The following is a 13732-nucleotide window of genomic DNA, read 5'->3' on the forward strand; positions in this document are numbered from 1 at the left end:
AGACATCAGCACTAAAGTTACTGACAACAACCACTAGTAGTCTTACTGCTAAAAACGACCTGCTTAGTTGGAGGAAATTCTCCCTTCCTTTCTCTGGGATTGCCTGGTTTTGCCCTAACCCAGCTCCATGATGCGCTTAAGGATGAAGCCAAGCTCTCTCCTCCCTGCGCCCTGGTCTCACAGATTTCATAAGAGCTCAGACAGTCCTTCAAAAGTCTGACCCGCTTTCTTCCTGTTGCAGTTCTGTCCCCTCCACCTTGCGTGTCCTAAGAACAAATCTCTGAGGAGCCTGAAGTCCGATCACTTTACAAGGTTTATCCTTCCGAGGTTGACATCCCCACTGCCTCTGCTCAGAGACAGAGAGAGAGAGACAAAGATTGAGGGAGAGAAAGGGAAATCCCAGTCTGGAGTGAGGGCGTGGAGAAAGAATCAGGAAGGATGGAGATAAGATAGCAGTAACGGCTTCCCAACACCCAGACACAGAATGACACAAATACTCACCACACCGCCACCACCTTCAGCTGCCTGGCTTCCGGGGGAGGGACAATTGTCTTACGGCTTTCCATGACGTGAGTCCTCTGCGAAGTCTAGGGCTGTGGGTGAGGCGACATTTCCTGCCCCCGGGGGCAGGGGTGAGAGGAGAGATGAGTTGCTGAGTGTGCACACCTTTGAGAGCCCATACACACAGCCTGCTCTGGGGGCTCCTTTCCTAAGCTGCCCCCATGGAGTTCCCCCTGGCCCAGATATGCCCCCAAGGTAAGTGTGAAGTTGGAGAATGTGGGTGGGAGGGAACATCGAGACCCCCATCACACCCCCACCCGCCTTCCCGCTCGCTCCCCCAGGCCTGAGCTCCCATTTCAGGGGTGAGAGGCCCCACCCCAAGCCAGAGCTGGCAAGGCGGCCCACAGCTCCTTCTCCTCCTCTGGGGCTCCAGGTCCACGCAGCCCCAAGGATAAAGGTGGCAGGGTCTGCTGAGCGCTTCTTAGAGACGAGCAAGGAGACAGCAGGATGACGAAGCAGGGTGGGAGGCAGAGGATCCTAGCCCAGAAGAGGGACCTGCCCTGAGGAGATCTGCCTCCCTTCCCAGATTTAGGGACTTCCGGGCCACCAGATGACCAGTTGACTTTCCAGCTCTCCTTCCTGAGGCCCGGTTTCTCTGACAAGCCCCTCTGCCACCTCAGCCCCTCTTGTCTCCTTGGCTCCTCACTCCTCCTCCCTGAGAAATCGTCTCTGCTGTCCCTCCTGCATTTCTCCTGCCATGACTGTCTGGTCCTCCAGGTCCCTGGTGAGAGGCCTGGAGGAGGGGTGGGTGGCGGGGAGAGAGGCAGGCCTTCACTGAGAAACCTCTCTGTGCAAGCAGGGAGTCCAGAAGCCCCCGCCCTGAACTTCAGCACCTTCCTGCCCGTGGGCTTGAATCCCAGGAGCTGCCAGGACCTGAACTTGCTTCCGGGACCCAGACTCCAGGCTCCAAAGGCTGAGGAGGCTCAGTCCACCCCCAGGGTCCTGGCTGTCCACGCTGTGGTAAGTGGGAACCGGGAGGTACAACTCCTTCATCTGCCCCACCCTCCCACGGGTGAGGACTTGCAGATGGACAAAGGCCAAAGCAGGAATGAGGTGGGGTTGCCAACATGGCCAGGGGCACAGAGGGAGGGAAAGGAGATCAGGAGCTCCTCCTTCAGTTGCTGAACGACCCACTCACTGCTCCTATGTCCCTGGGAAGCTAAGGGTCCACAGGTGACCAAGGTACGGTGACTTGAGTCCCAGAAGCAAGCTTCTGCATTTCTGTCTGTGGCCTTCATCTGCCCAGAGCAGCCCTGTCTCAGTCCTTCTCACCCACCCAGTCATTAGGAAGCTCTCCCAACAAACCAGCTGAATTCCTCCAACTGTAGGGTGAGCCCTCCCTCATTCTGGCCTCTGGAGTGACCTCCTGCATCACCTCCCTTCATGGCTCAGGCCAGGGAGTTTCTGTCTATCTGGAAGGCCTCATTCCCATTTAAGCGCAGCTTAACAGCTCCCTATTCCTGAATCAAAGGCCCAGGGACTCAGAGGGAAGTGGAAGGAAATTCCCTGGAAACAAAAACAGCTGGAGTTGAAGCAAGAGATTAAAGTTCGACTTTGGGAAGGACTTTCTGGGTAATTATATCCTAAAATAAGCAAGTGAGATGGCAGAGGGGGGTGGGGAGCTTCTTCCACATGTCCAGGAGGGGCTAGATGTAGGGATGTGAAGCTGGCTCCGAGGCAGCTGACTTGAAGTCAGGAGAAGGACTACTAATCATGGCTACTTCTCCCTCCTTGAACTCTCTCTCCCTATCTAGGCACCTCCCCAGACCCTGGGGGCTGCCTGCAGCCCAAAGGGCGTTGGGAAGGCTGAGGAGGTACCTAGGGAAGGAGGCCTGTCCCTGCAGGCTGAGACTCGAGCTTGGTTCCAGAAGACCCAGGCCCGTGAGCTCCTGCAGCACGGGGCAGCCCCCGCCTGGTTCCACGGCTTCATCACCCGGAGGTGAGTCACAGGGGAAGAAACAGGCTCAGAGAAGGGCAGGGGCCAGTCCTGGGTCCTGCGGCCAGTTAAGAGTAGATTGAGACTACAAGCCCAGGCTATGACTCCTGGAGGTTTCAAGTCTATTCTCTGAGGCAGATCTCCTGGGGGAGATCATTGGAGAAGGTCTAGCGCAAACCCCCCACCCTGTGCTTCAGTTTCCCCCCTCTAGGCTCAACTTCCCTCCTGTCTCTTAGGCCTCTGGTGCTCACAGTTTCCACCTCTGTCTCCATCTCTCTTGTCCTCCATCTCTCCTTCCACCTTTACCTCTGGTTTTCACCAGCCTGCTCCTTTCTTCCCTCCCTTGAAGTTCCTCCTTCCATCTCAGCTTCCCTTCTCCTGTATCTGTGTTCACCTCCTCCATTCAGCTTATGACTTCTGAAATCCAGAAGTCTATTACGGTCCCAGTTGCTGAAGCCGCAGAACTGCCTCCCCCCCAACCCACCACCCCAGGCTATTTTTCCAGAATGCAGCCAGAAGGATCCAGGACTGGGAGTCTCCTGAGTGGGACCCCTGGTCCTTGTCCCTGCCCAGTCTCTGCAGTGGAGTGCAGTGCCCACATCCTCTCTCCCACCTCCACCCTTCTCTAGCCACTTCAGCCTGCTTAATTAAGGTATATGGGTCCCCCATGAGAGCCAATGAGACGGGGGTGAGAATGGAAATCAGAGCAGCCTTCCCGTGTCTTCTCCATTACTCACAGAGAGGCCGAGAGGCTGCTGGAGACGAAGCCTCAGGGATGCTACTTGGTGCGTTTCAGCGAGAGCGCTGTGACCTTTGTGCTGACTTACAGGTGAGGGGAGGGGCGATGCGCTGGGGGGCAAGGGGGCGGGGCTTTGGGTTAATCGGAGGGCAGGACTTGGTGCTGAAGGACCTGTGAGGGGCAGAACTTCATGCTGATCCCCAGCAGAGGCAGGGGCTCTACGCTCAGCCCCTAAGCTAATGAGGGTAGGAGACCCTTACGCGGGGCGGGTAGGGGTCACTACTCGTACTGACGTCCTGGCTGGGAAGAGGGAACAGGTCTGATCCTGACTGGTGCCCTCCAGGGGCCGGACTTGCTGCCGCCACTTCCTGCTGGCCCAGCTCCGGGACGGGCGCCACGTGGTGCTGGGCGAGGACAGCGCCCACGCGCGGCTGCAGGACCTGCTGCGGCACTACACGGCGTGCCCGCTCAGCCCCTACCGGGAGACGCTCACCGAGCCCCTTGCCCGTCAGGTACGCCGCCCCTACACCCCGCCCTGGCACTGACCTGACTCCAGAGACCCAGGCTAGTGCCCCTCCCCACACAGAGTTCAGGCCGCAGGACCGCAACACCAGGCACTTTCTCACTCCACGGACGACCCAGTCAGACCTCCCGGGCTTACACATCTCCGCAGCAAGCCCTTACAGAAAGATGAGTTGGGGAAGGGGTCCTTGAAAGACCAGCCCAGCCACACAAAGACTGGAAGGGCTGGGAGTGGCCAGCTAGGCAGACAGGTCATTTGTTTTTTTAATTTAGAGATACTTACTGAGGACCTAGCATATACCAAGTGCTGGCAGGCCCTGGAAATAGAGCTATGGACAAGACAGAAGGTGTCAAACCCACAAAGCTTGCTCACCAGCCGCAGAGACAAATAATAGGAACCAAGTGTGAGTGTGTGATAAGAGGAAATACAGAGTGGGGTGCTATTTAGCTCCCTTGGTGGGGAGCCGGGTCAGAGAGTGCCTCCCTGAGGAAGTTCAGGCAGTTCTGAGGGACAATCATGTGTCAGGCATTGGTCTGGGCACTGGGAAATGCTATTTCAAAAGAATAAACAAAACTGACCCAAATATCCCTACCTATGTGGAGCTTACATTCTAGGGAGAAGAGACAGACAACGCATGAGCAATACAGATAACAAACAGAAACTACAGAAACAGGGAGTGACAGGATTGGGGCTATTTTACATAGGGATGTCAGGGAAGGCTACTCTGGTAAGGGGACATTTGAACAGAGGCCAAAGTAAGGGAGGGGGTCATGCAGACAACTAGAGGAAAAGCATCCTAGGTAGAGGGCACAGCAGGTGCAAAGACCCTGAGGTAGGAGCATCCCTGGTGAGATGAGATGAGAAAGCTACTACAGGTAGAGGTAGGAGATAAGATCAGAGGATTGAAGGAAGGGGGCCCTGTAGACTCTTGTTTGATTTGGGATTTTATTCTGTGTGAGGTGGGATGACACTGGACAGTTAAAAACTAAAGAGTGACATGACCTTGTAAGTTTGGGAGGAACATGGGTGACCAGATGGAGACCACTACAATACTTCAGGAGATAAGATGGAAGCCTGGACCAGGCTGGTAGAGGTGGAAGGGTGAGGAGGTGGAATGCTGGATCTGTTTGGAAGGTGGAGCTGATAGGGTTCTTACAGGATTGGATGAGGAGTGTGAAAAGATGGAGTTGTTGACTGAAATGGGGAAGGCTATCAGAGGACCAAGTCTGGGGAGGCAGGGGTTCAGTTTTGACATTCATGGTTTGAGATATCCATTCAATATCTAAATGGAGATGTCAAGTAGGCAGTGGGACTATATGGATCTGGAGTTTAGGACAGAAGTCTCAGCTGGAGAGAAACATTTGGGAGCCATCAGCATGCAGATCAATTGAGTCTAAAGCCCTCAGGAGGGATGAAATCTCACTCAGGAATAAGTGTAAATGGAAAAGAAAAGAATTCCAGCATTTTTAGAGTTTGCAGAAATGGAGGGGAACCTACAAAGAAAACTGAAAAGGAGCAGCCAGAGAGAGAGGAGACAAACCAAGAGGATGATGCCCTAGATGCCAAGCAAAGAAAATGCATCAAGGAAGAGCAGGTGCCAGCAGGTCCAGAATTGACTATTGGATTTGGCCAACAGAAGGTCACTGATGACCTGGGCTAGAATAGTTTCTTGGAACTTAGTGAGTGTCAGTTCAAAGAAGTATTCTCTGTGGGACTGTTCCTATGTGGCAACTCTTGTGCAGAGTTTTGTGAGGAGTAGGTAGAGACTTGAAGATTCCCAAGCAGTGGCAATGGGTTTTAGCAAAGTCTGGAGGTGAGGGGAGCCAGCTGCAGCTGAGAGAGATGAAGGCAGATCTGTCAGAGACCAAGCTCTATGGCCAGGGCTCAGAAGGTTGGGTGACTTAAGTTCTCTGGAGTTTGTGCTTTATCCTGGAGCAACAGGCAGCCACGGACGATGGCTAGGGGAACTTCTGCAGCTCACTCTGATCGAGGAGTGGAGATGGGTTGGCAGGGAAAGATAATACAGGGGGAGGAATTAGGAGGCCTGGACCAGAGTGGTGGCTGTGAGCATGGAGAGAGGTGTGCAGATCTAAATATATTTAGGCAGTGGAAGGAGCAGGGGATGTGAGGAGGAAGGGAGAGGAGGTCCAGGATGACTCCTAAGGCACTACTTCAGCAGGTTGTTGGAGGTACTGCTTTGTATTCATAAAGGGAATGCTGAGAACTCTTAGGGGGTTGGGGGAGGGAAAAAGAATTCTAATTTGGATCCATGAAGTCTGCAGTGCCTGTACACCCCCAGATGGAGACATACGCTTGGTGGATTGCAGACGCAAGAGAAAAGCCCTATGGTCTGAGCCTCCTAAAATTAATGGACATGCGGAGAACATTTGTGAACCCCGGGACAAATGCGGAGGGAAAAGCACACCTAACACAGGGAGGAAACTTCCCTCTGTGAGGACAGCTCCTCTCCCCTGAGGCAGTAACTATGTCCCTAAAATATCTAGCTTATAGCTGCGTAAAGTTGTCCTCTGGCACCTGCAGAAATACACACAGACACAGCAGTCTTGGAGATCTCTCCCCATGCTGAAAATTTTTAGGCTAAAGACTTCTAAAGCATTGTTGCAGTTTTACAACCACAGGCACAAATGGTGACTGGCCTGGCCCTGTGTTCCTGATGAAGTTAAGTTTAATACTAGATGTGGCCTGTGACCGGAGCAACTGCCCCACCTCCTTGTTTCCCTGCCGCCTCCACCCCTCTTCCTCATCCAGGAACCCAGTGTGGGCCAAATTTCTGTGCCCTGCCCTGCCCCCACATCCTCCACCTGGACCAGATTACTTTGTCCTCCGGGATTACCTGCCCAGTCCCACCCGTCATCCCTCCTGCACCAAGTCCCTGAGGCTTACTCCCCCCTCAACCCTCCTGCAGACTCCTGAGCCCGCGGGACTGTCCCTAAGGACTGAAGAATCAGACTCTGGAAGTAAAAGCCAGAACTCACAACCTCAGTATAGCCCAATCCTCAAAAAGGAGCAGAGCGCATCCGCCATGCAGAAAGAAGGGGCTGGGGAGCCACAGGAGGTATTGGGCGGGTGGTGCTGAGGGAGGAGGTAGGGCCTGAGGGAAGAGCGGGGTCGAAAAGGAGGGCGCAGCCTGGGGCCAGTAGGGAGGCGGGAAGCCTACAGGGGACCGATGCTCAGGCTGGGCTAGGGCTCCAGCTTTGGCCCTGCCTGGGTTGTTCTGACGCACTCTCCTCCCTTCTCCGCCTTCTCTCCTGGCCCTCCCAGCCGTCCAGGCCCAGGCCTCCCATGCCCGCCAAACTTCAGCTGCCCTATGAAGTCTACACAAGCTCCGCTTCGAGACCCCGCCCAACCCCGCCCCCCAAGCCTTCCATCCCCATCTACCACGAACCTGATGAACCCATAGACTTCTATGCCATGGGCCGTGGCAGCCCCGGGGAAACCCCCAGCAACATTTATGCCGAGGTGGAGGTGAAAGTGCCTGATTCAGGGGGTGAGAGCCTGCCGCGCATCCTCAGGCACGAAATCCTACGGAAGTGCATGTCCAGACCCGTCCCAGGAAGCCAGGTAAATGGGGATACAGGGAAGAGTTAGACCACGAGGAGGCCTTCCTGAAAGCTAGACTGGGGAGGGTGGAGAAGATGTTGAGACTGGATGCCTGGGTTTAAGTGAAGGAAGGTCTGAGGTCTCACCTGAGATGGGAAGGACAGAGGTCCAGGCTGCCAGCAACCCTTTTCCAGCTCAAGAGATTGCTCCTTCTCCTCTGCCTGAGTTCCTGGGACCTGACTCCCCTTTGTCAAGTCCCCATCCCCTCCACTTCTCGGAGAAAACAGAGGTCCCTCACAGGGCCCCCCCAGCCTTCCCCTACCTGAGCCTGTGTCCCTCTCACCCATCTTGTGCCTGGAATCTTGGCTCCACGCCTCCTCTGCTGCCCAGTCTGAACTTGGGCCTCTCCTGCTCTGGCTCCTTCCCCTCAGCCTTCAGGGGCCCTGCCTTCCTGAAGAAGAGCACTTGGAGTCCCTTGTGTCACCCAAGATGAGCTCAGGGGAGGGGGCACCTGCACGTTTTCTCCTTCCACACACTCCCCGTCTCCTCCTTCCATCCCCCACACCTGCCCACTCTTCTCACTGATCAGTTCAAGTCAGTGTCTTGTTTCCTGAGCTGTGTTAGACCCACCAGCTGCTCCCACCCTCTCCCTCTGCTTCTGCCCCGCCTCCCAGGCCCTCCTTCACCCTCCCCCACTGTGGGGCGCCCCAGGGTCCACCTCGGCAGCCCTGGTGCCTGCTTACACTTAGGCAGGCTCCTGCCGCCTGCTGCCATCCTAGAGCTGGTGTCACCAGTCCATATTTCCATCCAAAGTTTTCTCCAGGCTTCTGCCCCGCTCCCCGGTGTCCCACAGCCTCTTGACCTCAGTGCAGCCAGCGCTCTCACTGTACTCCCCCCTACCCGAATTCTCTCTCTGTATTCCCTATCTGGTCTCATACCACTCCAGCCACACAACTATTCAAGCCAGAATCCTCAGACTCCTTTGACACCTCCCTCCTCTTCACCCTCACTCCTTGATAAGCCACTGATTCCTGCTGAGTCTCTTCCTAAATACATTTTTTCTTTCCCAGTTTCAGCCCCCATCATCTCTCATCTTGCCACTTCTGATCACTCTGCCCTAAGAAAGTCAGAAAGGTCTTTCTAAAACAGCTACCTGGCCCATGAGGCCCTCTGTACTTGGGGGGACCACCTCCTCAGCTGTACCACCGGCTGCTCGCATCCTTCCAGAACTTTTCACATTTCTTCAGACACACCAAGTGGTTTCTAGCCTCCTGAGGGTTTGCATACGCCAGTCCCTCTGCCTGTACACTTCCTGAAAGTGCACACTACCCCTGCCCAGCAACCTGCTAATCATCCTTCCAGACCAGCTTGCCCTTCTCCTCTCTGCAGAGACTTCCCTGACCTGACTGCAGAGGCCATCCACACAGAGGCTTTATACACACCTGTCATGCCACTGATCACGGACACCTGTCTTCCCTCTTCCCCAGCAGAGTGTGAGGGGCTGGGACTTACTCATCTCTGTTTCCAGAGCACTCAGCACATTGCCTGGCACGGAGCAGGTGCTCAAGAAATGTTTGTTGAATGAATGAGAAAGGTTTAGACCTCCTCTCTGCAGGCCAGTGACTGTTAAGATCAGACTGTCTTATCCATTGAGGCTGCAGGTAGGCCTAAGAGGCAGAGGGTAGAGGGTGTGATCTGGGACCATTCTTCTCTTTACAGAATCCAGGTGGCCAGCAACTGCATTCTGAGAACTTTGCGGCTGAACAAAGCCTTTCCGTGCCCCACCAGCCCCTACCCCGCTGGGGGCACACCCTCCCCCACAACTTTTCTAGACAGGTGCTTCAGGACAGAGAACAGGCCTGGCTCCCCCCGGGGCCTCCTCAGTAGCTTGTGAGTCTGAGCTGGGGGAGGATAACTTGGAACAGTGGATCAAGAGACCTTCACACACACCCAGGCGCCCTCCTCAGGAAATGCGGATGGAACAAACTGTAGGTGATCAAAGCTGGCAAGGACCTCAACCATCATCTATTGCAAAGATGGCAAAAAGGTGTCACCTTGCATGCCAACTCCAATCCATTGGTTGTGGCTTCCTAGAGCGCTGCGCTGGAAAGGATGGTAAGGTCATATTTGAACTCAGCAGAAAAGAACACCTGATAAACTGATTGATTAGCGATGTCTGCCATGGGTGAGAGAAGGAGGAATAGAAGCATCTACTTTGCCCTCACTGATTAAGTCCAACCCCCTCACTGTGCAGATAAGGAAACAAAACCAGAGAGGGATAGTGGCTTAGCCAAGGTCAAGGACTAGAACCCAAGCTTCCTGATTCCTCTGTATAGTCCTCTGTTCCATACCCCACATCCACAGGAATGTCAGGGATTTCCTCAGATAAGAAATCTGGCTGCTGTCCAGAGTTCCACCTCATGGGGGCCTGGGTGCTGGTTCCTGTCCTCCAGATCTCAGCTTAGACCTGTTCCCCTGACTGGTCTGGGACCCCACAAAGAGCCTGGAGGTCAGAGGAGCAAGTGTGGAGTTAGCTTCCTTTTAGGGACACACCCACTGGCTCTCTCCCAAGAGTCCTTAAGAATCCAATGGCTCAGTGCTTGGCCATCTTCTAAAACAGTGGGCTAGGAGGGCCCTGCTGCATCCCACTGCCCTGGTTTCTCCTCCAGGAGTCTGATTTCCTTGGCCCTCTGAGCCTTTGAGTCTGGGCCCTGTTCCAAAGCTGCTGTTGTCTGAGGAATGGTTTGGCGAGAACAGATGTTAGAACTTGTTTGTTGATTCTTGTCTGGCTAATAAATCATCGCCAACCACCTCCCCCAACAGGGATTCAAGTGCCCTAGGCTCCTTCTGTCTCCGTCTCTGACTCTCTCTCCCATACTGTGGAAGGAAAGTGGTTGAATGGCCACTGCAGGGAGGGGAGAAGGGCCAGGCATTGAGAGACACTTGGGTAAGTGTCACAGATCTGGAGGCTGGGCGCCGGGAGACACCAAAGCAAGGGACAAAGACCTCTCTCTGCAAAGTATTCCCTCCCTAGTGGAGGTGGGCTGGGCAGCTATCCAGGGGCAGAGGGGTGGCTATATCACCTGGGGGATGCCAGGAAAGAAAGAGGGCAGGGAGGGAAGTGGTTGAAAGTTAGCCCCCTGCACCTCCTTCCCCGACTCCCCTGCCAAGCCCTGCAGGACTGGGGGAGGGGGGTAGGGAGTCTATGTGTATGAGCCCCTTAGGAGGATGGGGAGCCCACCCACAGTGGCTCCAAGGCACTCTCTTGTGTCTTCCCAGCCTTTTGGGCTCAGTCCTTCTCTGTCTCCCTCATGAGGCTTCCTCTCTCTGCCCCACTGTGGCCAAGCTCCATGCTCTGGGCTTCAAGTGCCTAGAAGAATCTCCCTTAGATCTTATTTTTATCTCAGACTGGAAGCTCCCTGAGGCAGGGAAGTGTCTGTCCTTGGGTTGCGCTCAGGGCTCAGAGCAGAGACTCCCCCAGGAGCCTCTCAGGGGCTTCTGAGCACTCCTGGGGTCCCATCTGGGCAGCCTCTTCTTACTCATTCCCGTGAGAGCTCAGCCAAGACAATCAGGGCCCATCGGGGTCCCCCTTCCTGCCAAGGGGCCCTGGGTACTTGCCTGAATCACGGAAGTCCCCCAGACCTTCCCTGAAGATATGTTCCCTAGATGTGGGTGCTGCCACCACCACGCCACCCCCAGCCTGGTGCAGGGCCAGCTCCAGTGACTAGTGAATTCCCCTCCTTTCCACTCCAGCGCTAATCAGCTTAAGGAGAAATATGGTTGCTGAGTCAACAGAGTTGGGGTTCCATTTCCTCCTGTCTGTAGATCTGAACTCCCTCCTGAGCGAGGTGGAGTAAGATGGGGGAGGGGAGGGGAGCAGATGGCTTTGGGGAGGGTAGGCTGAAGGTGCAAGAAAGGCCTTAGATGAGACTCAGGGAGTCACCTGGTGGCTGATTCCTTGTGGCAGGGGAGGAGGAAGAAAAAGAAAAAGCTTACTGTATAGCAAGAACTAGAAATGAGAATGTCAGAAAACAGGATTTCCTTAGCCTTCAAGATAGAACAGGATGGGCAGGTGCAGGGAGGGGTCAGAAATGCCTAGTGACCCACGTGGTGTTTCTGAAGGAGCAAGGCCTCCTGGAGAGGGGCAAGCGGGACCCAAGGAACCTCTCCCTCCCTCTTCAGCTCCGCATGGCTAGGAGTGGACTCACCAGAGCGGGTGGGATCGGAATCCGGACCCCTAGATTCCCGTTGTGGCTCTTTGCTAACAAGCTGCCCAGCCTCTGACAGGGAAACTTTTTCTGTGCCACTGCTCCCTACATTCTTTTGAAATGGAGACAATGCCTTATTTGCACACAGGGCTGCTGTACAGAGCGGATGAGACCATGCAAGTGAGGGGATTGACAGAGCAGGACCGCTGAGGCTTGAAGGGACTTCAGGTCCTTTGTGACTGACTCTTTGGTTCAACCAAATAAGAACACTGAGGGCTAGACAGGGGAGGTGGCAGGGAACTGGAAGCAGTCAGGACCAGATCTTGTCATCCCAAGCCAGTGCTCCCCCTTATACTGTGGGGTCCCTCCCAGGCCAGGTAAGGCCCTGGTCCTCCCTGGGGCTCTAGCTGCAAGGTTCTCCTCACCACAACCACGGGCACCCCTGCACCGTTCTGCTGACTCCACTCCCAAGGGGAGGCCTGGGGCTGCGGTGAGACCTCAGGATGGAGAAGCTGAGTAACTAGTACAGGAAAAGGAGTCTGGCAATCGTGCTGAGCAGGTTGCTCTGCCCGGGCAGAGGCCACTCAGGCCAGGGGGCGGTGGGTGGGGGTGGCACTTCCCAGCTGACTCGGTCTCCCATGGTTATTGCATCCCTCCTGCCTCCTCTAGGCAGGGCTTTCTCTGGCTCAGTCCCCTCTTAGATCTGAGGAGAGCTGTTGCTGCCAAGCCCCTGATGCCCTTCAGAGCCTGCGAAGGCCTTGCTGCGAGTGAATGTTCCAGCTTCTCCCTCCGGTTCCAGCCCCTTCAGCACCATGGCTGACTCCAATGTCTCTTTGTATTTTTTCCTGCTCTTGTCTCCCTTATGCTGCCCCTTTCATCCTGTCAGTTCCTTCAGCTAATGCAGTAGACAGTCTTAGTAGGGTATCCTGTAACTCGGCCCAGGTGGACAGGGCAGGAGCAGAGGGGATGAGAAGCTATTAACTCCCCAACCTCAGCTATCCCAAGTCTGAAGTTCATCAGTCCCCAGGAACCCACTCAAGGAGGACTAAGGCCCCACCCTCAACTACCTCTCCAGGACTTAGAACATCTGTCTCCACCTGAAGGAAAGCTGAGCAGAGGGAGAGGGGGTGAAGAAAAGGTCAGGAGCAGACAGCAGAGCATTCCTGCATCCTTGCCACCTCCCCAGGCCCCACAGAACTTCAGCCATCCCCTCAACAGACTCTGGCTTCCTGGACAGCAAGCTCAGTACTCAGACCTGGCTGGGTCCCTGCCCAGGGGCCAGAGGCTTTGGGGTAGGAGCAATGACAGCTGCGCCATCTCTGTGCAGTTCCTAAGTCTGATTCTTGTGGACCTCGGCTTCCTTAGCTCCGCTGTCCCAATCAGTGCAGCACAGCACACTCAGACTTTGCCCCCACCCCTCCAACCACTTCCAGGGCCATTTGGATCCATTTCTGACCAAGGCCTTCACCCCCTCCTCCCTCTGTCCCTCAGCAGTTGCCACCATGCCTATTTTAGCCAAGTTATTGTTCCTTATTCCTCCTTCCCTCTCCCTTATCCCTGTCTTCTCTTTCCTGTTCATCATCACTTGAGGCTATTGCCTCTCAAATAAAGTATGCCCATTTTCTAACCTTGTCAGTATTTCTTCTGGTGACCAGGAAATTCCAATCACCAAATAAAATGTCATCTTTGGTAGGGAATAAAAAGTGGCTTTTAAAAAATGGCGTAAGACTACTTGCAGAATACCAAAGGAAGTGGGAGGCAAGAGGAAGCTTAAAAGATATCTGGCTTAACTCTCATATCCCAGAAGACACTGGGACTCTCCCTGCCCACCATGTCTTGCCTCCCAATGCACACTTCCAGCTCCATCCTGATGTAGCCCCTAAAATAAGAAAGTTAAACTGTCGAATCCCAGGAGTGTGGTAACTCAGGAGCGCAGGGCTTCATCTACAGCATAGTGGATACAAGAAGAGCATTTGACTCCTTGGGACCTCAAGACTTTTGGGCCCTGCTGAGCTACCTCACCACCTCACTTCACTGAGACACCCCAGAGGGGCAATCTCAGCCCGCAGTGCCTATGTGGATGGTGGGAGTGGTGGTGCAGGCTAATGCTCCATGCTGAAGGCTAGATGGATGCACTGACTCGGACAACTGCAGCCCAAGTGTCCCTGCGGGATGCAAGAGCCCTGTCTGGCTCCAACCCGAAG

The 13732-nt window shown here is 54.8% G+C and overlaps 1 protein-coding gene across 3 annotated transcripts; it reads left to right on the top strand.

Annotated features, from left to right (window-relative positions):
- The first annotated feature begins 443 nt into the window (after positions 1-443).
- SH2D2A (SH2 domain containing 2A) lies at positions 444-13245 on the top strand. Of its 3 annotated transcripts, XR_004313969.1 has the most exons (10): positions 444-756; positions 1088-1285; positions 1361-1521; positions 2316-2500; positions 3237-3326; positions 3580-3748; positions 6686-6835; positions 7042-7341; positions 9040-9435; positions 12198-13245. XR_004313969.1 is itself a non-coding variant. In XM_032464003.1 (9 exons), exons 1-9 carry the CDS (start codon positions 723-725, stop codon positions 9205-9207), a joined length of 1455 nt encoding a protein of 484 aa, XP_032319894.1. In that variant the 5' UTR covers positions 444-722; the 3' UTR covers positions 9208-10134. The 3 variants fall into 3 exon arrangements, 2 of the variants coding, with proteins under 2 accessions (XP_032319894.1, XP_006174602.2); XM_032464003.1 differs by lacking the exon at positions 12198-13245 and having other exon boundaries at positions 9040-10134; XM_006174540.3 differs by lacking the exons at positions 1088-1285; positions 12198-13245 and having other exon boundaries at positions 9040-10134.
- The last annotated feature ends 487 nt before the right edge of the window (positions 13246-13732 follow it).

Source organism: Camelus ferus, chromosome 21, assembly GCF_009834535.1.
Source record: "Camelus ferus isolate YT-003-E chromosome 21, BCGSAC_Cfer_1.0, whole genome shotgun sequence".
NCBI lineage: Eukaryota > Metazoa > Chordata > Mammalia > Artiodactyla > Camelidae > Camelus > Camelus ferus.